Source organism: Salmo trutta, chromosome 14 (assembly GCF_901001165.1).
Source record: "Salmo trutta chromosome 14, fSalTru1.1, whole genome shotgun sequence".
Classification (NCBI taxonomy): Eukaryota; Metazoa; Chordata; class Actinopteri; order Salmoniformes; family Salmonidae; genus Salmo; species Salmo trutta.
In genome coordinates this window covers 84,941,769-84,964,048 of record NC_042970.1, presented here as the reverse complement: position 1 = coordinate 84,964,048, position 22,280 = coordinate 84,941,769, and the positions used below count along the sequence as shown (strand labels likewise).

At 42.9% G+C, this 22,280-nt stretch overlaps 1 protein-coding gene across 3 annotated transcripts in view; it reads right to left on the bottom strand.

The window, feature by feature from the left end:
* The window catches only part of LOC115147752 (CD97 antigen-like), a 101,129-nt gene that overhangs the window by 56,360 nt on the left and 22,489 nt on the right, over positions 1–22,280 (bottom strand). The window contains exons 9-15 of one of the 3 annotated variants that reach the window (XR_003866489.1): positions 18,679–18,873; positions 18,071–18,192; positions 15,613–15,708; positions 15,070–15,228; positions 13,584–13,755; positions 13,385–13,486; positions 13,129–13,221 (exon numbers count right to left, since the gene is read on the bottom strand). Coding sequence is in view for 1 of the 3 variants with exons in the window: in XM_029690046.1 (XP_029545906.1) it covers positions 13,180–13,221; positions 13,385–13,486; positions 13,584–13,755; positions 15,070–15,228; positions 15,613–15,708; positions 18,071–18,192; positions 18,679–18,873 (888 nt within the window). In the remaining 2 variants the exon portion in view is untranslated. Of the gene's footprint in view, positions 1–13,065; positions 13,222–13,384; positions 13,487–13,583; positions 13,756–15,069; positions 15,229–15,612; positions 15,709–18,070; positions 18,193–18,678; positions 18,874–22,280 lie in introns of those variants that run through there. The other 2 variants (XM_029690046.1, XR_003866490.1) reach the window with 2 other exon arrangements.

Below are 22,280 nucleotides of genomic sequence, written 5' to 3'. Positions count from 1 at the left end.
AAATATTGATTTAGAGTTAGATAAACTTGGATTTTTTTTCAGGGACATATACAGGATGCTACCCTCTACAACATAACCTTCACTCTAAATCAAAACCCAAAACCTACAACCTGATTTTGGACGAAATTACAGAATCACCTGGAAGGCTTACAACTACCAAAGATTATTATTCCAAAGCTATACAGCAAATGCTCTGGAAAACAACAGAAACCTGAAAACACCATCCAACCTGGAACTGAGTGAGTAATGTTTAGTCTGAAGCTATGTTTATTTCCAAAAGCCAAGAAGAAAAATACATTACATTACATTACTTTATAAGGACTGAATGCTAAATTAAGGCTACCAAGCTTGATACAACTTTAATTAGTACTGAGGTGTCAAGTGAGAGGTGTCAAAGCCCTTTAGCCCAACAATGGCAGGAGAGTGGAACACTCCACTCCAACCAAATGGAGAGGCCTTAGAAGCTGCCTCCCGCTGTTCAGAGGTTGTTAAAATACAGTACCCTGTGTATGTAAAAAATGATAAGGCAAGAAAAGATCACAAAATGAAGCTCCTTATGGAAAATCAAGAGACACTTTTTGCTGACTAGTATAAAAACAGGAACATCAGTAACCTCATCCTCCACACAGACCATCCCCTGGCATGGCACAGTGCTATATTAACACACTACCCCTCTGTTAAGTGTAACCGAGGGGTGGAAACTCAGGATACTAGACAACGAGGACTCTGAGTCAGCTAATGGAACAGTATTGGTACAGGGCAACCCCAAACAGTTTCAGCTGGACTTTTACCTAATCAAAGAATTATCTCAGCAGGAGAAGCTCTCCCATGAGAAAGATATCCCCAACCCGAGTAGGTCAGACCACTAGGCTACCTGGGGAGGCAGGAAGCCTAGTGGTTAGAGCATTGGACTATTAACCGAAAGGTTGCTAGATTGAATCCCTGAGCTGACAAGGTAAAAATCTGTCGTTCTGCCCCTGAACAGGCAGTTAACCCACTGTTCCTAGGCTGTCATTGTAAATAACAATTTGTTCTTAACTGACTTGCCTAGTTAAATAAAATACAAATATATGTAAAAAAAAAAATATGGATTTCGGGCACTTGTCAGCCCGGCTGGTAGATTATTACTAGCATGGGTCCAAAATATGTGCCATGAAATATTTGAACATACAAAACGTCACAGACGGGCTAGTTTGGCAAATTTTCTACTAGCCCGGTCTGAAAAGTACTAGCCTTGGACTAGCTTCATTCCCATCCCTGTCTATACCACAGTACGCTGGACCTCGTTGGGATTCAAAAATATTTTTTTCTTTAAATTTGTGCATCCCAAATGGCACTCTATTCCATAGGCTACTGTGGGCCCTTGGGGCTTACTAGTAGTATAATCACTATTGCCTACTTTCCTGAGTTGACTAAATTCACTCCATATCTCCCTAAAGTTTCACTGCCATCTGGGATTATGCGTTAATCTGTCCCTAAAGGTGCGCTGCCATCTGGGATTACGCGGTAATCTGTCACTAAAGGTAGGCTGCGATCGGGGATTATGTGTTAATCTGTTTTTAAAGGTGCGCTGCCATCTAGGATTACGCGGTTTTCTCGATTGGCAACTACTACTGATTATGTGGACTAGGGAGTGAGCTTCGGAAAATGTGTATTTAAACGTTTATTTTATCGTAGTTCACACATTTAATAACCCGTACCGACTGGAAAGGCATTCCGGATTATAGACTTGCCTTTGGTGACGGGAAAAGGTTCTGGGAAACAGCTAAACCAGAGGGTTGAGATGTGGCCTTCAGCGACTGCAGCGAAGAGATGCTGCGTTTGGTTGATTTCACATTCAAGTTAATAATTCGCATTTGGTTTATGGAACTTCATTCAATAGCTAATTTACAAGATCCACTAATTACTATGCATTCTATAGTTGTTAAAAGTTGATAATTAGTCACTTCAGAATTGTCATGTTGGAGGCAGGGGTTAGGTTCTCTGTATTAATTGTTTTGAGAACAAAGACTCAAGAGCTACATTGGAATTTTGCTCTATTTTAATTCATTTACAAATTATGCTGATGAATTTATGAATATAACACCATTATTATTTGTGTAATATTCTGATATACTGTATTTAGAGAGATATTGTCACCTCTGGTTAATAATCATGAGTATTCACCCCTTTTGATTTCTTCACATTTTATTGTGCTACAAAGTGGGATTAAAATGGGCAAAAATAAATAAATAAACAATCTACACAAAATACTCTGTAATATCAAAGTGGAAGAAAATTCTACAAAAAAATTGTAATTGATTAAAAAAAAACACTAATATACATTGATAAGGTAAGTCAATACATAGGTCAATACATGGGTCAATACATGTTGGAAACACATTTGGCAGTGATTACAGCTGTGGGAGTTCATTGGTAAATCTCTAAGAGGTTTTTTTGCAGTAGTACTTTAGTGTCTTGTTGCATACAGGATGCGTGTTTCAGCTAAAGGGGAAGTCCAATAGATCAATGTAATGCAATTGAATTGGAGTCATGAATAAGGGTTAGCTTAAAAAGGGCTGTGTTATTATTAGTGGGAGTAGTAGTAGTGATAGTAGTAGTAGTAGTGGCAGTATAGAAGGAGTAGTAGTAGGAGTACAGAAGTAATAGTAGTAGGAGTATAGAAGTAGTACTAGTAGTAGTGGTATAGCAGTAGTACTAGTAGTAGTGGTAGAGATATTATAGCTAGGTTACTAAACTGAAGTATAGTACAGAAGACAGAGATATTATAGCTGGGTTACTAAACTGAAGTATAGGAGAGAAGACAGAGATATTATAGCTGGGTTACTAAACTGAAGAATAGGAGAGAAGACAGAGATATTATAGCTGGGTTACTAAACTGAAGTATAGTAGAGAAGACAGAGATATTATAGCTAGATTACTAACCTGAAGAATAGGAGAGAAGACAGAGATATTATAGCTAGGTTACTAAACTGAAGAATAGTAGAGAAGACAGAGATATTATAGCTAGGTTACTAAACTGAAGGATAGGAGAGAAGACAGAGATATTATAGCTAGGTTACTAAACTGAAGGATAGGAGAGAAGACAGAGATATTATAACTAGTATACTAAACTGAAGGATAGGAGAGAAGACAGAGATATTATAACTAGTATACTAAACTGAAGTACAGTAGAGAAGACAGAGATATTATAACTAGATTACTAAACTGAAGGATAGGAGAGAAGACAGGGATATTATAGCTAGGTTACTAAACTGAAGTATAGTAGAGAAGACAGAGATATTATAGCTAGGTTACTAAACTGAAGAATAGGAGAGAAGACAGAGATATTATAGCTAGGTTACTAAACATAAAAGGAAATATGACTCAAAAACTATATTTTGGTATTTGTTTCATTATGTTTTGCATGTCACTAGTAAAGTTGTCAAGATTTTGGACGTTTAAGAAGAAAAGTGTCTCCAGCCACATCCTCATGATAATTCATGTTTATCACTGAACACAGAATGAGTCCATGCAACTTACTATGTGACTTGTTAAGCACATTTTTACTCCTGAACTTATGTAGGCTTAACATAACAAAGGGGTTGAATAACTAATGACTTTTCATTTTTTAAATTAATTTCGAAAATGATCTACAAGCAACATTCCTCTTTGACGTTATGGATATTGTGTGTAGATAAGTGACACAACCTCTACATGTAATCCATGTTAAGTTCAGGCTTTGTAACACAAACATTAAACGTGGAAAAAGTCAAGTGGTGTGAATACTTTCTGAAGGCTGTATGGCTTTACAAAAAGCTGTGTTTGTCATCTGGCAGCTTTGTTTCCTGTGGTGTGTGTGCGTGTATGTGTGTGCGTGTGCTTGTGTGTGTGTGTGTGTGTGTGTGTGTGTGTGTGTGTGTGTGTGTGTGTGTGTGTGTGTGTGTGTGTGTGTGTGTGTGTGTGTGTGTGTGTGTGTGTGTGTGTGTTTGTGAGGTGAGATCATGACTGACAATTTCAGTCAGAAAGCAGGCCTCACACACACTGAAGGTCTTTATGACACACACACACACACACACACACACACACTACCTCCCTTCAACAATTGACACCGTGTCAGTTTCTCTCTCTCTTCATTTCTTCTTCTCTCTTTCTCTTTCTCTCATTCTACATTTTTTTCTGTCGGTCTGTCTCTCCTTTTTCCTCTTTCTTGACCCCTCTATCTCTTTCTTACTCTTTACCACCCTCTCTTTCCCTCCAGAGACGTGGATGTAGATTTAAGGCAGCTCCCTGCACCTCTCTGATTCACAGGGGTTGAGTTAAACACGGAAGACACATTTCGGTTGAATGCATTGTTGTGCAACTGGCTCTTAGAAAAAAAGGTGCTATCTAGAACCAAAAAGGGTTATTCGACTGTCCCCATAGGAGAACCCTTTGAAGAACCCTTTTTGGTTACATGTAGAACTCTTTTGGGTTCCATGTAAAACCCTTACAGCAGAGGGTTCTACATAGAACCCAAAAGAGTTCTACATTAAACAAAAACATTTTTTTTTCTATGGGGACAGCCAAAGAACCCTTTTGGAAGCCTGTTTTCTAAGAGTGTAGGTATTCTCTTCCCCTCATTCTCTGTATATTTCATTCTCATGTTTTTGTCGGTAGCGTTCTGTCTCCCCCCCCTCTCTCTCTCTCACACACACACCCTCTGTCTCTCTCCCCCTCCTCCCTCTCTCTCTACCCCCTGTCACGTCCTGGCCAGTATATAAGGTTAATTGTTTGTAGTTTGGTCAGGGCGTGACAGAGGGTATTTGTTTGATGTGGTTCAGGGTGGTGTGTTTGATTTAAGGGTGTTGGTTTTAGTAATTCCGGGTGTTGGTTTATGTTTGGGTATTTCTATGTGGAGTCTAGTATGTCTGTTTCTATGTCTGGTGAATTGGGGTTGGGACTCTCAGTTGAAGGCAGGTGTTGTCTATCTGCCTTTGATTGAGAGTCTCATATATGAGGGTGTGTTTGTGTTTGTGGGTGATTGTTCTGTGTTCAGCCCTAGGCTTTGCCAGACTGTTTGTTGGTTGTTCGTTCATTCTCGTGGTTTGTTATTTTGTATTCATTTTGGAAAGTTAATAAATCTCAAAATGAGCATACACGTACCTGCTGCATTTTGGTCCTCTTTCACCGACGATAACCGTGACAGAATCACCCACCACCAAAGGACCAAGCAGCAGAGGAAGGAGCGGAGGAATTACGAGTTGGACTGGCGGGAGAAGTGGACTTGGGAGGAAGTTCTGGACGGGGCCGGACCTTGGCATCAGGCTGGGGAGTATCGCCGCCCGCAGTGGGAAATAGAAGCAGCCAAGGCAGAGAGGCGGTGGTACGAGGCCAGAGACGCGCTGAGGGAGAAGCACGAGAGGCACCCCCAAGACATTTTTTTGGGGGGGCACACGGGTAGTTTGGCTAGGCGAAAGAAGAGCCGGAAGATAGCTACCCGTGGTTATATGGAGGAGCGTATGGGGTGGAGAGCGCTATGTTTCGCTGAGAAGCGCACTATCTCACCCATACGCACGCACAGTCCGGTGCGAGTTATTCCAGCCCCTCGCAGGTGCCGTGCTAGAGCGGGCATCCAGCCTGGTAGGAGGATGCCTGCGCAGCGCATCTGGTCGCCGGTACGCCTCCGAGGACCAGGCTACCCAACTCCCGCTCTACGCACGGCTACCATCAAGCCCCTGCACAGCCCAGTCTGCTCTGTACGAGCACTCCGCTCGTGCAGGGCTACTAGTTCCATCGAGCCAAGGCGGGTTGTGCAGGAGGTAAGATCTAGACCGGCTGTGCGCCTCCATAGCCCTGGGTTTCCAGCTCCTGTCTCTCGTGCGGACCCGGAAGTGCGTCCACCCAGTCCGACTCGTCCTGTTCCCGCTCCCCGCACTAAACGGCAAGTGCGTAAACCCAGCCTCGCCAGTCAACAGTCGTCGGAGCTGCCCGCCAGTCAACAGTCGTCGGAGCTGCCCGCCAGTCAACAGTCGTCGGAGCTGCCCGCCAGTCAACAGTCGTCGGAGCTGCCCGCCAGTCAACAGTCGTCGGAGCTGCCCGCCAGTCAACAGTCGTCGGAGCTGCCCGTCAGTCAACAGTCGTCGGAGCTGCCCGCCAGTCAACAGTCGCCGGAGTGGTCAGACTGCGCTGAACTGCCGGAGTGGTCAGACTGCGCTGAACTGCCGGAGTGGTCAGACTGCGCTGAACTGCCGGAGTGGCCAGACTGCGCTGAACTGCCGGAGTGGCCAGACTGCGCTGAACTGCCGGAGTGGCCAGACTGCGCTGAACTGCCGGAGTGGCCAGACTGCGCTGAACTGCCGGAGTGGCCAGACTGCCCTGAACTGCCGGAGTGGCCAGACTGCCCTGAACTGCCGGAGTGGCCAGACTGCCCTGAACTGCCGGAGTGGCCAGACTGCCCTGAACTGCCGGAGTGGCCAGACTGCGCTGAACTACCGGAGTGACCAGACTGCGCTGAACTACCGGAGTGACCAGACTGCGCTGAACTGCCGGAGTGGGCAGACTGCGCTGAACTGCCCAGACTGCCCAGACTGCCCAGACTGCCCAGACTGCCCAGACTGCCCAGACTGCCCAGACTGCCCAGACTGCCCAGACTGCCTGGAACGGTCAGAACCTGAGCCGCCTCCAATATAGGTGGGTTGGGGAGGGGTGGTGTAGCACAGTGCCGTCGTTGACGGCAGCCACCCTCCCTTCCCTCCCTTTAGTAAGGGGGAATTTTTCTTTTGGGTATTGTTTGGGGGTATTTATTTATTATTATTATTATTATTTTTTTTTTTTTAAGGTGCTTCTGGGGTAGCACCTTTAAGGGGGGGGTACTGTCACGTCCTGGCCAGTATATAAGGTTAATTGTTTGTAGTTTGGTCAGGGCGTGACAGAGGGTATTTGTTTGATGTGGTTCAGGGTGGTGTGTTTGATTTAAGGGTGTTGGTTTTAGTAATTCCGGGTGTTGGTTTATGTTTGGGTATTTCTATGTGGAGTCTAGTATGTCTGTTTCTATGTCTGGTGAATTGGGGTTGGGACTCTCAGTTGAAGGCAGGTGTTGTCTATCTGCCTTTGATTGAGAGTCTCATATATGAGGGTGTGTTTGTGTTTGTGGGTGATTGTTCTGTGTTCAGCCCTAGGCTTTGCCAGACTGTTTGTTGGTTGTTCGTTCATTCTCGTGGTTTGTTATTTTGTATTCATTTTGGAAAGTTAATAAATCTCAAAATGAGCATACACGTACCTGCTGCATTTTGGTCCTCTTTCACCGACGATAACCGTGACACCCCCCCTCCGTACTCATATCAAATACATATCAAATACTATTTCAATCATTTCAGGGCCTTTCATTTCTAGCCTGTCTGAAGTGTCGTATGGGCAGGGTTTGTACTGTAGCCACTATTCTATTGGTTCAATTACGTTAGGCAAGCTCAGTCAAGACCAGATTAACTAATTGCAATGACATCGAGTAGTATTTGAACCCAGATCTGACTCATTCAGGGACTCTCCAAATAGACGACTAGTGTCAGTCCTGTTACTGTGTTGCTTCCTGGAAACAGACATTCTGACAGTAATAAATAACAGAACATACCCTGAACATAGTACTACATCCATAACATCCATAACTACCTGAACATAGTACTACATCCATAACATCCATAACATAACTACCTGAACATAGTACTACATCCATAACATACATAACATAACTACCTGAACATAGTACTACATCCATAATATCCATAACATAACTACCTTAACATAGAACTACATCCATAACATAACTACCTGAACATAGTACTACATCCATTACATCCATAACATAACTACCTGAACATAGTACTACATCCATAACATCCATAACATAACTACCTGAACATAGTACTACATCCATAACATCCATAACATAACTACCTGAATGTACCTTAAAGACAGTAACACATAACATAACATGCTAACTTATAGCATAACATAACATAGTAGATAATGTATATTAAAATATTATGTTAACTTAATTGTCAGATTCAACAAAAGACCTCTTTGTTTCTTGGGACCTAGAACAAGCATCTCTGTTTTGTTTGAGATTAAATGTAGAAAGTTTGCAGCCATCCACTTCCTTGTGTCTGAAACACAGGCTTCCAGCGAGGGCAATTTTGGGGCTTAACCATGTTTCATTGAAATGTACAGCTGTGTGTCATCCGCATAGCAGTGAAATTTAACATTATGTTTTCGAATGACATCCCAAAGAGGTAAAATATATATTGAAAACAATAGTGGTCCTAAAACGGAACCTTGAGGAACACCAAAATTTACAGTTGATTTGTCAGAGGACAAACCATCCACAGAGACAAACTGATATCTTTCCAACATATAAGATCTAAACCAGGCCAGAACTTGTCCGTGTAGACCAATTTGGGTTTCCAATCTCTCCAAAAGAATGCGGTGATCGATGGTATCAAAAGCAGGACTAAGGTCTAGGAGCACGAGAACAGATGCAGAGCCTCGGTCTGACGCCATTAAAAGGTAATTTGCCACCTTCACAAGTGCAGTCTCAGTGCTATGATGGGGTCTAAAAGCAGACTGAAGCATTTCGTATACATTGTTTGTCTTCAGGAAGGCAGTGAGTTGCTGCGCAACAGCTTTTTCTAACATTTTTGAGAGGAATGGGAGATTCGATATAGGCCGATAGTTTTTTATATTTTCTGGGTCAAGGTTTGGCTTTTTCAAGAGAGATTTTAATGAATGACGCAAATATACATTTTCACAGTCTGCTCCCTCAGTTTGTCTGATGGCAACTTACATATACTCCAGAATGTTATGAAGAGCGATCAGATGAATTGCAATTAATTGCAAAGTCCCTCTTTGCCCTGCAAATGAACTGAATCCCCCAAAAACATTTAATTCCAGGCTTTTCAGCACAGCTAACATTTCATTTCATGCATTTCAGCCCTGCCACAAAAGGACCAGCTGACATCATGTCAGTGATTCTCTTGTTAACACAGGTGTGAGTGTTGATGAGGACAAGGCTGGAGATCACTCTGTCATGCTGATTGAGTTCGAATAACAGACTGGAAGCTTCAAAAGGAGGGTGGTGCTTGGAATCATTGTTCTTCCTCTGTCTACCATGGTTACCTGCAAGGAAACACGTGCCGTCATCATTGCTTTGCACAAAAAGGGCTTCACAGGCAAGGATATTGCTGCCAGTAAGATTGCACCTAAATCAACCATTTATTGGATCATCAAGAACTTCAAGGAGAGTGGTTCAATTGTTGTGAAGAAGGCTTCAGGGCACCCAAGAAAGTCCAGCAAGCGCCAGGACCGTCTCCTAAAGTTGATTCAGCTGTGGGATCGGGGCACCACCAGTACAGAGCTTGCTCAGGAATGGCAGCAGGCAGGTGTGAGTGCATCTGCACGCACAGTGAGGCAAAGACTTTTGGAGGATGGCCTGGTGTCAAGAAGGGCAGCAAAGAAACCACTTCTCTCCAGGAAAAACATCAGGGACAGACCGATATTCTGCAAAAGGTACAGGGATTGGACTGCTGAGGACTGGGGTAAAGTCATTTTCTCTGATGAATCTCCTTTCTGATTGTTTGGGGCATACGGAAAAAAGCTTGTCTGGAGAAGACAAGGTGAGTGCTACCATCAGTCCTGTGTCATGCCAACAGTAAAGCATCCTGAGACCATTCATGTGTGGGGTTGCTTCTCAGCCAAGGGAGTGGGCTCACTCACAATTTTGCCAAAGAACACAGCCATGAATAAAGAATGGTACCAACACATCCACCGAGAGCAACTTCTCCCAACCATCCAGGAACAGTTTGGTGATGAACAATGCCTTTTCCAGCATGATGGAGCACCTTGCCATAAGGCAAAAGTGATAACTAAGTGGCTCGGGGAACAAAACACCGATATTTTCGGTCCATGGCCAGGAAACTCCCCAGACCTTCGGCGGCAGCATAGCCTTGTGGTTAGAGTGTTGGACTAGTAACCGAAAGGTTGCAACATGTAGATCAGTAGAATAGTAACAATCCCACATGGCTTTGTTGATAGGTTCCCTCTTGTTGGAACACTTTACACTGTGACATCAGAAAGAATACATTCTGGACCAACAACAGGCTTAGTATTACCAGTAGGCCTATATCCCATGGCTATCACTAATTGATATATTGGATGTGTCCCAAATGGCACCCTATTCCCTATAGTGAACTACTTTTGACTAATGGTGCACTATATAGGGAATATGGTGTAATTTGGGATGTACACATTGTCTTAAAAGAGCCTAAGCTTAAAGTAATTATATGGTTGAATCTCTCTCTCTCTCTCAATTTTTTTTTTTTCAAATTCAAGCTGCTTTAATGGCATGAAAAACATTGTGTCAATATTGCCAAAGCAACAATGTATACAATATACATTGTAATAAAATTATAAACAAATAATAATATGAAATGGCAGTAAATAATAATACAAAATTAAATACAAAAATAATAACAATAAAATGGTAACAGTCAATAGTAGAATGTAATGTAATAAATATAAAAATCTAAATATGGAAAATGAAACTATAACTAACTTATAACTAAATAACGGTCATCTTCACCATTACATCAGTACTACAACTACTATCATCATTACCACTACTACTACTATTACTACTACGACGATGACGACTACTACTACTACTACTACTACTACTACTACTACTACTACTACTACTACTACTACCACCATCATCAAGAAACTGCTATCATTACCATTCCCACCCATACCACTACTATTTGGAATGATAAACAACAATAATAATAGTAATAACAATAATAAGTAAGTTACTGCTTACTATGCAGATGTTATTATTCAGTGTCCCTCAGGCTATGGCAGGCAAATACATATTTGGCTGCAAGAGGAGCCGTTTCTCCTTCGCCCATCAGTATTTTTACTTTTTCCTCTGGGTTTAATAAATTCAAATTTGGAATAAATGTAGTCATTTCTGTGAATAAGGAATCTCTTTGTGAGGAATATTTATCACAGTAAAGGAGAAAGTGCATCTCTGTCTCTACCTCCTCTGTCGTGCAGTGACCACATACACGCTCCTCTTTGGGTAGCCATGTCTTTTCATGTCTGCCGGTTTCTATTGCCAATCGGTGGTCACTCAGCCTGTACTTGGTAAGGATCTGTCTCTGCCAGGTGGTCACTCAGCCTGTACTTGGTAAGGATCTGTCTCTGCCAGGTGGTCACTCAGCCTGTACTTGGTAAGGATCTGTCTCTGCCAGGTGGTCACTCAGCCTGTACTTGGTAAGGATCTGTCTCTGCCAGGTGGTCACTCAGCCTGTACTTGGTAAGGATCTGTCTCTGCTTCGTATCTCTGACAGAGTAGAGATAATCAGCCAATTCATATTCTCTGTTTAGGGTCAGATAGCAATTTAGTCGGCTTTGGGATTTTGTTTCGTTTTTCCAATGTTGTAAATATGAGTCCTTTGATTGGTTCATGATTTTGTTTATTTGAATCCTTTCTTTTGAAGCAGTGCTGGTGTCAGCTTGGTTGGTGAGGTTCAACACCAGCTGACTGAGAGGGCTCGTTTCTGGGCTCAGCTCTTGGGTTTGAAGTGCTTTAAAACCTGTTGGGGCTAGTGGGCAGTATTGAGAATTTAGAAAAAAATATGTGCCCATTTTTAACTGCCTCCTACACCAACTCAGAAGCTAGGATATGCATATTATTAACATATTTGGATATAAAACACTCTGAATTTTTTTAAACTGTTTGAATAGTGTCTGTAAGTATAACAGAACTCATATGGCAGTCAAAACCCTGAGACAAATTCTGACAGGATGTGGATATCTGATGTGTTGAATTACTTTTAAGCCTATGCCATTGAAACACACAGGGACTCATTAATCATTGAGCACTTCCTACGCCATCCACTAGATGTCACCAGTCTTTACAAAATGGTTTGAGTCTTCTACTGTGAAAACTGACCAAACAAGAGACTTGGAACGTTGGTCATAAGCGGATGGCCAATACTACTCTGGCGCGCGAGTGCATGTTTGGGTACTCTCGTTCCAATACGTTTTAAAAGAGAATGCAATCGTCCGCCTTGAATATTATTGAAGTTCTGATTGAAAAAGGCCCTAATGATTTATACTATACAACGTTTGACATGTTTGAACGAACGTAAATATTTTCTTTTCCCTCTTTGATGAAGGGCAACGTTCATGTTTTTGAGTAGCCTACAGGACGTGCTAACAACACGGAGCTTTTTGGACATAAATTATGAGCTTTTTCGAACAAAACTACATTTGTTATGGACCTGGGATTCCTGGAAGTGCCTTCTGATGAAGAAAATCAAAGGTAAGGCAATATTTACATAGTATTTTTGATTTTAGATCTCTCCAACATGGTGCCTAGTCTGTATCGCCAAGCCTATTATTCTGAGCACAGGACCTCGTTTATTGCAAAGTGTGATTTCCCAGTAAAGTTATTTTTAAATCTGGCAATGCGGTTGCGTTCACGAGATGTTAATCTATAATTCTTTGAATGACAATATAATATTTTACCAATGGTTTCGAATAGTAATTATTTAATTTGTTGTGCTGATTGACTGGCGGTATTGGAGGGAAAATATTTCCTCAACATCAACGCCATTGTAAAATGCTGTTTTTGGATATAAATATGAAAAAATGCATGTATTGTCTAACATAATGTCCTAGGAGTGTCATCTGATGAAGATTGTCAAAGGTTAGTGCGTAATTTTAGCTGGTTGTCTGCTTTTGGTGAGCCTGTCTTTGAATTGACAAAACATTACACACAGCTATTTTCAATGTACTGTCCTAACATAATCTAACTTTATGCTTTCGCCGTAAAGCCTTTTGGAAATCGGACAACGTGGTTAGATTAAGGAGATGTTTATCTTTCAAAGGGTGTAAGATAGTTGTATGTTTGAGAAATTTGAATTATGACATTTAATTGTTTTCAAATTTGGCGCTCTTGATATTTCACCTGCTGTTGATAGGGTGCACCACGGGTGGGACGCTTGCCTAGCCCATAGAAATTAACCACACCGCTAAATGCAAATATTGTTTTTCATAAATGTTTACGATATCGACCATTTTGACTTTACAGTTTGGCCGTCTAGTGGGAACCTTTGTCACGGGAGGAGTGGTAAAGCAATGCGTGGTGGAGGTTTGGTGACGTCATATCAGCGACTCCCCAGTGTTATGGGCGCTCCTTGACCCCTAGGACAGACAAATGTCAAAAAACAGAGGTTAACTCAGTGAAAGTGGTGTGTGTGTGTGTGTGTGTGTGTGTGTGTGTGTGTGTGTGTGTGTGTGTGTGTGTGTGTGTGTGTGTGTGTGTGTGTGTGTGTGTGTGTCTGTCTGTTTGTGTGTGTGTGTGTACCTGGGAGTGGCTCGAAGAAGGGTTGGTAGTGCTGACCGCTGAGTATCTCTTCTTCAGTGGTGTGCAGATACAGGACAGGAGCCTGCCATACTCCTCTCTCACCTGATGGGGGCAGCAGAGCACAGTGTTACACACACACACACACACACACACACACACACACACACACACACACACACACACACTACACACACCATACCGTTTTGTTCAGTAGGCAGTGCATGATGAACAGCAGAGCTCCCTGTAGAGAGTTGAGGATAGTGAAGAGATATGTCATGACCACTGTCCCCTCTTCTTGGAACTGGAACACTCCAAATATCCACATAGTACCCAACACACACAGCTGGGCCACTGCTGTCACTGTGAACACCCTGGAGAGAGAGAGGGAGGAGGAGGGAGGAGGAGGGGGAGGAGGGAGGGAGGAGGAGGGGGGGAGGAGGGGGATGAAGGAGGGAGGAGGGGAGGGGTGGATGAGGGAGGAGGGGGGGATTGGGGGAGGAGGAGGGAGGGAGGAGGGGGAGGGGAGGGAGGAGGGGGGGAGGGAGGAGAGGGGTGGGAGGAGGGAGGGAAAGGTTTTAGTACAGTTTTATTTAATGTACTATGGCAGCTAAAAACTGAATTGCATAAAATCATTTATTCAAACACACCAAGGATTTGTCACTCTCCATACATTCACTACATTTCTACATTCACCTATCTCTCCGTTCCTCTATTTGTCTCTCTCCATCACTTTCTCTGTCTTTTCCCCTCTCTCTCTGTCACACCTGTGTTCCATTCCCTGACGTTCGACGTCGCCGGTCTACAAACCTCCGGTCATGGCAACCATAATTGTGCACACCTGGCAACCCACATTACGCACACCTGCTCCCCCTCGGTATGCACACTTGGACTTCATCATTACCTTGATTAATTCCCCATTATTTAGCCCTCAGTAGCCTGTCTTCAGGCAGTAGTTTCATTCACGTTCAGTACGCTGCTCCTGTTCTCATTATTAAACTCTCCTTCTGCACCGGTTTCCTGAATCCTAGTGTATAGGTTACACTCTCTCTCTCTCTCTCTCTCTCTCTCTCTTTCTCTCTCTCTCTCTCTCTCTCTTTCTCTCTTTCTCTCTTTCTCTCTCTCTCTCTCTCTCTCTCTCTCTCTCTCTCTCTCTCTCTCTCTCTCTCTCTCTCTCTCTCTCTCTCTCTCTCTCTCTTTCTCTCTCTCTCTTTCTCTCTCTCTCTTTCTCTCTCTCTCTCTCTCTCTCTAATCCCTCCATTATTAAACTCTCCTTCTGCACCTGCTTCCTGACTCCTAGTGTTTAGGTTACACTCTCTCTCTCTCTCTCTCCCCCACTTCCTGGATGGATTCTTCTCAGGTTTTTGCCTGCCATATCAGTTCTGTTCTACTCACAGACGCTATTTTAACAGTTTTGGAAACTTTAGAGTGTTTTCTATCCAAATCTACCAATTATATGCATATCCTAGCTTCTGGGTCTGAGTAGCAGGCAGTTTACTTTGGGCACGCTTTTCATCCAGAGGTGAAAATAGTGCCCCCTACCCTAGTGAGGTTAAACTCTCCTTCTGCACCTGCTTCCTGACTCCTAGTGTATAGGTTACGCTCTCTCTCTCTCTCTCTCTCTCTCTCTCTCCCTCCATCCCTCTTTCTATCTCTCAGTTTCACGCACTCTCTCTCTCTCTCTTTACTTGATCTTGCGTAGGTTGGAGAGGTCAGGGTTGAGACTAGAGAACTTCTGGGCCAGCCTCCAGACAGTGATGATGAAGATGAAAGCGTTGAGGATGATGATGGTGCACACTGGGCCTAAGAAACTCCAGATGAATCCTCTCTCCAGAGACAACCAACAGCTGACACACAGAGAGGATAAGGTTAGAATTAGGTTATATACATGTTATATTTATGTTTTATAAAACCTCTCTCCAGAGACAACCAACAGCTGACACACAGAGAACGTTAGAATTAGGTTAGATTAAAGTTAGAATTAGGTTATCTGGTGTTATTTACATGTTATATTTATGTTTCATAAAACCGCTCTCCAGAGACAACCAACAGCTGACAGAGACAGGATAACGTTAGAATAACATTATCTGGTGTTATTTATATGGAACAGATTTGCTACACAGTCTCTCACACACACACACACACACACACACACACACACACACACACACACACACACACACACACACACACACACACACACACACACAGAGTTAGAGACTCAGACTCACTGTTGTGTGGTACCGTATCCATCTGGGTAGGTGATAGCAGAGATGATGACTATAGCCAGTGGCAGTCCATATCCCACAGCATACAGGTACAGACGTCTACAGTAAGAAGAAGAATCACAGAGCTTCATAAAATACAGGTTCAGAGGTTTACAGTAAGAAGATGAATCACAGAGCTTCATAAAATACAGGTACAGAGGTCTACAGTAAGAAGAAGAATCACAGAGCTTCATAAAATACAGGTACAGAGGTTTACAGTAAGAAGATGAATCACAGAGCTTCATAAAATACAGGTACAGAGGTCTACAGTAAGAAGAATAATCACAGAGCTTCATAAAATACAGGTACAGAGGTCTACAGTAAGAAGAAGAATCACAGAGCTTCATAAAATACAGGTACAGAGGTCTACAGTAAGAAGAAGAATCACAGAGCTTCATAAAATACAGGTACAGAGATCTACAGTAAGAAGAAGAATCACAGAGATTCATAAAATACAGGTACAGAGGTCTACAATAAGAAGAAGAATCACAGAGGTTCATAAAATACAGGTACAGAGGTCTACAGTAAGAAGAAGAATCAAAGAGCTTAATAAAATACAGGTACAGAGGTTTCCAATAAGGAAAAAAATCACAGAGATTCATAAAATAGCAGTTAAAAGAAAATGTAACACACCAAGGTAAATAATAGCAAGATAAAATAAAGTTGTAAGCAATATATATAATGAAAATATATAATAGATTAGGAAATAATATACTGCTCAAAAAAATAAAGGGAACACTTAAACAACACATCCTAGAACTGAATGAAATAAATAATCTTATTAAACACTTTTTTCTTTACATAGTTGAATGTGCTGACAACAAAATCACACAAAAATAATCAATGGAAATCCAATTTATCAACCCATGGAGGTCTGGATTTGGAGTCACACTCATAATTAAAGTGGAAAACCACACTACAGGCTGATCCAACTTTGATGTAATGTCCTTAAAACAAGTCAAAATGAGGCTCAGTAGTGTGTGTGGCCTCCACGTGCCTGTATGACCTCCCTACAACGCCTGGGCATGCTCCTGATGAGGTGGCGGATGGTCTCCTGAGGGATCTCCTCCCAGACCTGGACTAAAGCATCCGCCAACTCCTGGACAGTCTGTGGTGCAACGTGGCGTTGGTGGATGGAGCGAGACATGATGTCCCAGATGTGCTCAATTGGATTCAGGTCTGGGGAACGGGCGGGCCAGTCCATAGCATCAATGCCTTCCTCTTGCAGGAACTGCTGACACACTCTAGCCACATGAGGTCTAGCATTGTCTTGCATTAGGAGGAACCCAGGGCCAACCGCACCAGCATATGGTCTCACAAGGGGTCTGAGGATCTCATCTCGGTACCTAATGGCAGTCAGGCTACCTCTGGCGAGCACATGGAGGGCTGTGCGGCCCCCCAAAGAAATGCCACCCCACACCATGACTGACCCACCGCCAAACCGGTCATGCTGGAGGATGTTGCAGGCAGCAGAACGTTCTCCACGGCGTCTCCAGACTCTGTCACGTCTGTCACGTGCTCAGTGTGAACCTGCTTTCATCTGTGAAGAGCACAGGGCGCCAGTGGCAAATTTGCCAATCTTGGTGTTCTCTGGCAAATGCCAAACATCCTGCACGGTGTTGGGCTGTAAGCACAACCCCCACCTGTGGACGTCGGGCCCTCATACCACCCTCATGGAGTCTGTTTCTGACCGTTTGAGCAGACACATGCACATTTGTGGCCTGCTGGAGGTCATTTTGCAGGGCTCTGGCAGTGCTTCTCCTGCTCCTCCTTGCACAAAGGCGGAGGTAGCGGTCCTGCTGCTGGGTTGTTGCCCTCCTACGGCCTCCTCCACGTCTCCTGATGTACTGGCCTGTCTCCTGGTAGCGCCTCCATGCTCTGGACACTACGCTGACAGACAGAGCAAACCTTCTTGCCACAGCTCGCATTGATGTGCCATCCTGGATGAGCTGCACTACCTGAGCCACTTGTGTGGGTTGTAGACTCCGTCTCATGCTATCACTAGAGTGAAAGCACCGCCAGCATTCAAAAGTGACCAAAACATCAGCCAGGAAGCATAGGAACTGAGAAGTGGTCTGTGGTCCCCACCTGCAGAACCACTCCTTTATTGGGGGTGTCTTGCTAATTGCCTATAATTTCCACCTGTTGTCTATTCCATTTGCACAACAGCATGTGAAATGTATTGTCAATCAGTGTTGCTTCCTAAGTGGACAGTTTGATTTCACAGAAGTGTGATTGACTTGGAGTTACATTGTGTTGTTTAAGTGTTCCCTTTATTTTTTTGAGCAGTGTATAAATACAGACATTACGTATCTAAACGAATATAACAAAAATGTATAATACAAATAAATACTAATGTATACTATATATATATATACTAAGACATAATAATTTATAACCATAGAGTAAATATATCCAATACCTTATGGTTGTGTTGAAGACCAGGACCACCATGAGGTAGAGCTGAACCCCCTCTAACAACATCCAACTGAAGGATCCTAGAAAGAACAGGTGGAGGAGACCTGCTACAACCCTACATCCTCCCTGAGAGAGGAGAGGAGAGGGAGAGGAGAGGGAGAGGAGAGGAGAGGAGAGGAGAGGAGAGGAGAGGAGAGGAGAGGAGAGGAGAGGAGAGGAGAGGAGAGGAGAGGAGAGGAGAGGAGAGGAGAGGGGAAGGGCACCGGGGAGGAGAGAGAGGAGCAGAGGGGCAAGAGGGAGGGGAGGAGGAGAGGAGTGGAGAGGAAGAGGAGAGGGGTTGGAAAGGAGAGGGGAGGAGGAGAGACGAATAGGATAAAAGTCAAATTGAATATTCAAAAACTTAAATTCAGATCTGACTGTATGTAAATAGGGCTTATTTTCTGTTATTTGTTTGTCATCCTGCGTATAGAAGGGGGTACAAGATCCTAGGGGGAAGCAACACCAAATCAAAGTGACAAGGAAAATATTAAAAAGAGAAATTGCTATATATACCTTGATCCCTCACACACACAAACTCATACAAACACACAGTCCCCACATCCCTAAACACACCTTGCTCTGTGTGTGAGAGATGCCGGTGAGGAAGACGAGGTCAGCGATGAAGAGGCAGACACAGAGGTGGAGGTGGATGGTGGTGCGTGTCTCCTGGATGGACCGACACAGCCAGAAGGTCAGGATGCACAGCAACAGACACACCACAGACACCGACAGACCCAGCCACGTCAACAGACGCAGCTCAAAGGTGTGCTGGAGGGAGGGAGAGAAAGAAAGAGAAAGGGAGAGAGAGAGAGAGAGAGAGAGAGAGAGAGAGAGAGAGGGAGAGAGAGAGAAAGAGACAGAGAGAGAGAGAGACAGAGAGAGAGAGGGAGAGAGAGAGAGAGAGGGAGAGAGAGAGAGAGAGCGAGAGAGAGAGAGAGAGAGAGAGAGAGGTTTACATAACACATAACATCAGTGGCGACCTGTCATTCAGGGCACCTGTTTTGTGCCACACATTTTTTGCAACAAAAAATAATAAAAAAAAAATATATATATTATTGTTGAAGTCGGAAGTTTACATAGGTTGGAGTGATTAAAACTTTTTTTTCAACCACTCCACAAATTTCTTGTTAACAAAATATAGTTTTGTCAAGTTGGTTAGGACATCTACTTTGCGCATGACACAAGTAATTTTTCAAACAAATGTTTACAGACAGATTATTTCACTTATAATTCAATGCATCACAATTCCAGTGGGTTACAAGTTTACATACAGTTGACTGTGCCTTTAAACAGCTTGGAAAATTCCAGAAAATGATGTCATGGCTTTAGAAGCTTCTGATAGGCTAGTTGACATCATTAGAGTCAATTAGAGGCATACCTGTGTATGTATTTCAAGGCCTACCTTTAAACTCAGTGCCTCTTTGCTTGACATCATGGGAAAATCAAAAGAAATCAGCCAAGACCTCAGAAAAAAAAATTGTAGACCTCCACAAGTCTCTTTCATCATTGGGAGCAATTTTCAAACGCCTGAATGTACCACGTTCATCTGTACAAACAATAGTACGCAAGTATAAACACCATGGGACCACGCAGCCGTCATACCGCTCAGGAATGAGACGCGTTCTTTCTCCTAGGGATGAATGTACTTTTGTGCGAAAATTGCAAATCAATCCCAGAACAACAGCAAAGGACCTTGTGAAGAATCTGGAGGAAACTGGTACAAAGTATCTATATCCACAGTAAAACGAGTCCTATATCGACATAACCTGAAAGGCCGCTCAGCAAGGAAGAAGCCACTGCTCCAAAACCGCAATAAAAAAGCCACACTATGGTTTTCAACTGCACATGGGGACAAAGATTGTACTTTTTGGAGAAATTTCCTCTGGCCTGATGAAATAAAAATTGAACTGTTTGGCCATAATGTCCATCGTTATGTTTGGAGGAAAAAGGGGGAGGCTTGCAAGCCGAAGAACACCATCCCAACCGTGAAGCACGGGGGTGGCAGCATCATGTTGTGGGAGTGCTTTGCTGCAGGAGGGACTGGTGCACTTCACAAACTGGATGGCATCATGAGGATGGAAAATTATGTGGCTATATTGAAGCAACATCTCAAGACATCAGTCAGGAAGTTAAAGCTTGGTCGCAAATGGGTCTTCCAAATGGACAATGACCCCAAGTAAACTTCCAAAGTTGTGGCAAATGGCTTAAGGACAACAAAATCAAGGTATTGGAGTGGCCATCACAAAGCCCTGACCTCAACCCTATAGAAAATTTGTGGGCGGAACTGAAAAAGCATGTGCGAGCAAGGAAGCCTACAAACCTGACTCAGTTACACCAGCTCTGTCAGGAGGAATAGATCAAAATTCACCCAATTTATTGTGGGAAGCTTGTGGAAGGCTACCCGAAACGTTTGACCCAAGTTAAACAATTTAAAGGCAATGCTACCAAACACTAATTGAGTCTATGTAAACTTCTGACCCACTGAGAATGTGATGAAAGTAATAAAAGCTGAAGTAAATCATTGTCTCTACTATTATTCTGACATTTCACATTCTGAAAATAAAGTGGTGATCCTAACTGACCTAAGACAGGGAATTTTTACTAGGATTAAATATCAGGAATTGTGAAAAACTGAGTTTAAATGTATTTGGCTAAGGTGTATGTAAACTTCCGACTTCAATTGTATACATTTATTTTTTGTTTTGGGCTTGCCTGTTTTGCATGCTATTTTGGCATTAATATGTGTCACACATCAATTTGCAAACAATGTATAAACATATATATATATCATTGAGTTATAAAGCCGCATAGAAACATGGTCTCTTTTTAGTTTTCTTGAGTGAGGCAGCTCCAAAATGCAGGTGTTTCAACCTAGCTCTGTGCTTTCTGTGATGATGGGGCGAGGCAGCAGAAAATAGGAGCATTGCGCTGTGTTTGGCTCAGTGTTCTGTCACTAATGCGGGCACTACGTCATCGCCAAGTTTAAGTCCTTAGTAGGGGTAGACATCCAAAATGCCAGCCCTTTGGGTCCTGCCATAGAGTTATACTACAAGTGTCCTTCCAAGAAGGCTCAAGGTCATTGGCCACAGATAAAATGACGTCAAATCACATTATATGTACAGTGGATTTGATTGGACTGATCATGTCAACATCTTACTTTCAAAGTCTTAGCTAGCAGTGACGATCATGAATCAAGTCGACATTTTTAATCCTTGTCATATGAAGAGAAAAAATGAAGAGAAATTATGGATAAAACGTATCGGTGCTCATCGGCCATTGGACATAAAGATTACACAACAAGTTGGAAAATTGCAAATTCAACAATAAGTGGTTTTTAAGGAATCAGTGGCTAACTGCAAACAACGCAAAGCAACCCCTAGGCTTCTATTCAATGGAGTGGCTGTGTGTGTTTACCATTTAACCCCTAGTCTTCTATTCAATGGAGTGGCTGTGTGTGTTTACCATTTAACCCCTAGTCTTCTATTCAATGGAGTGGCTGTGTGTGTTTTTACCATTTAACCCCTAGCCTTCTCTTCAATAGAGTGGCTGTGTGTGTTTTTTTCAGTTCCCACCATAAATCCAGAGAATGCCAGACTTTGATGACAAAATTTACCCACATAGGATCGCCGTGTCACCTTCATAAGGTGAGTCCAAAAATGTCATGTATGCTGCTGTTTAAATTATGTAATATGCAAGGGAGATATGTATACTGTAGCTAAGAAAGTAAAACTAAGTGTATGTTGTGTAGTAAGCTGTTAGTTGCCCATGTGCGTCACCCTAATAATTTGGTCAATTTTCACCTCTTAATTTCGCCTACTGTTCTAACTTGGTGGTGCACATGAAGCCTATAACCTGTTTTAGAGAAATGTAATCATTGAATATTGTAAGAGCTTTCATTGTCTGTTTATCTGCCCCCTTTATTTATCCTACGTTTATGACTTGTTGTACAGGGAGTACACTGTAAGAATGGCCCATGTTCTAAATTCTGTCAATGTACATTTCAAAATTGCTGAACAAATAGTATATTGACTACATCCGTCGTCGCTCGCTCATTAATGTCTTAATCGAAATTACGGATTCCCTCTTATCCGCTTGTCATCCCCATATGCCATAGTTTGTACATGTCAATTGTCAGTAGAAACCACATTTGTTTAAGCAAGTCAGCCATATCAGCT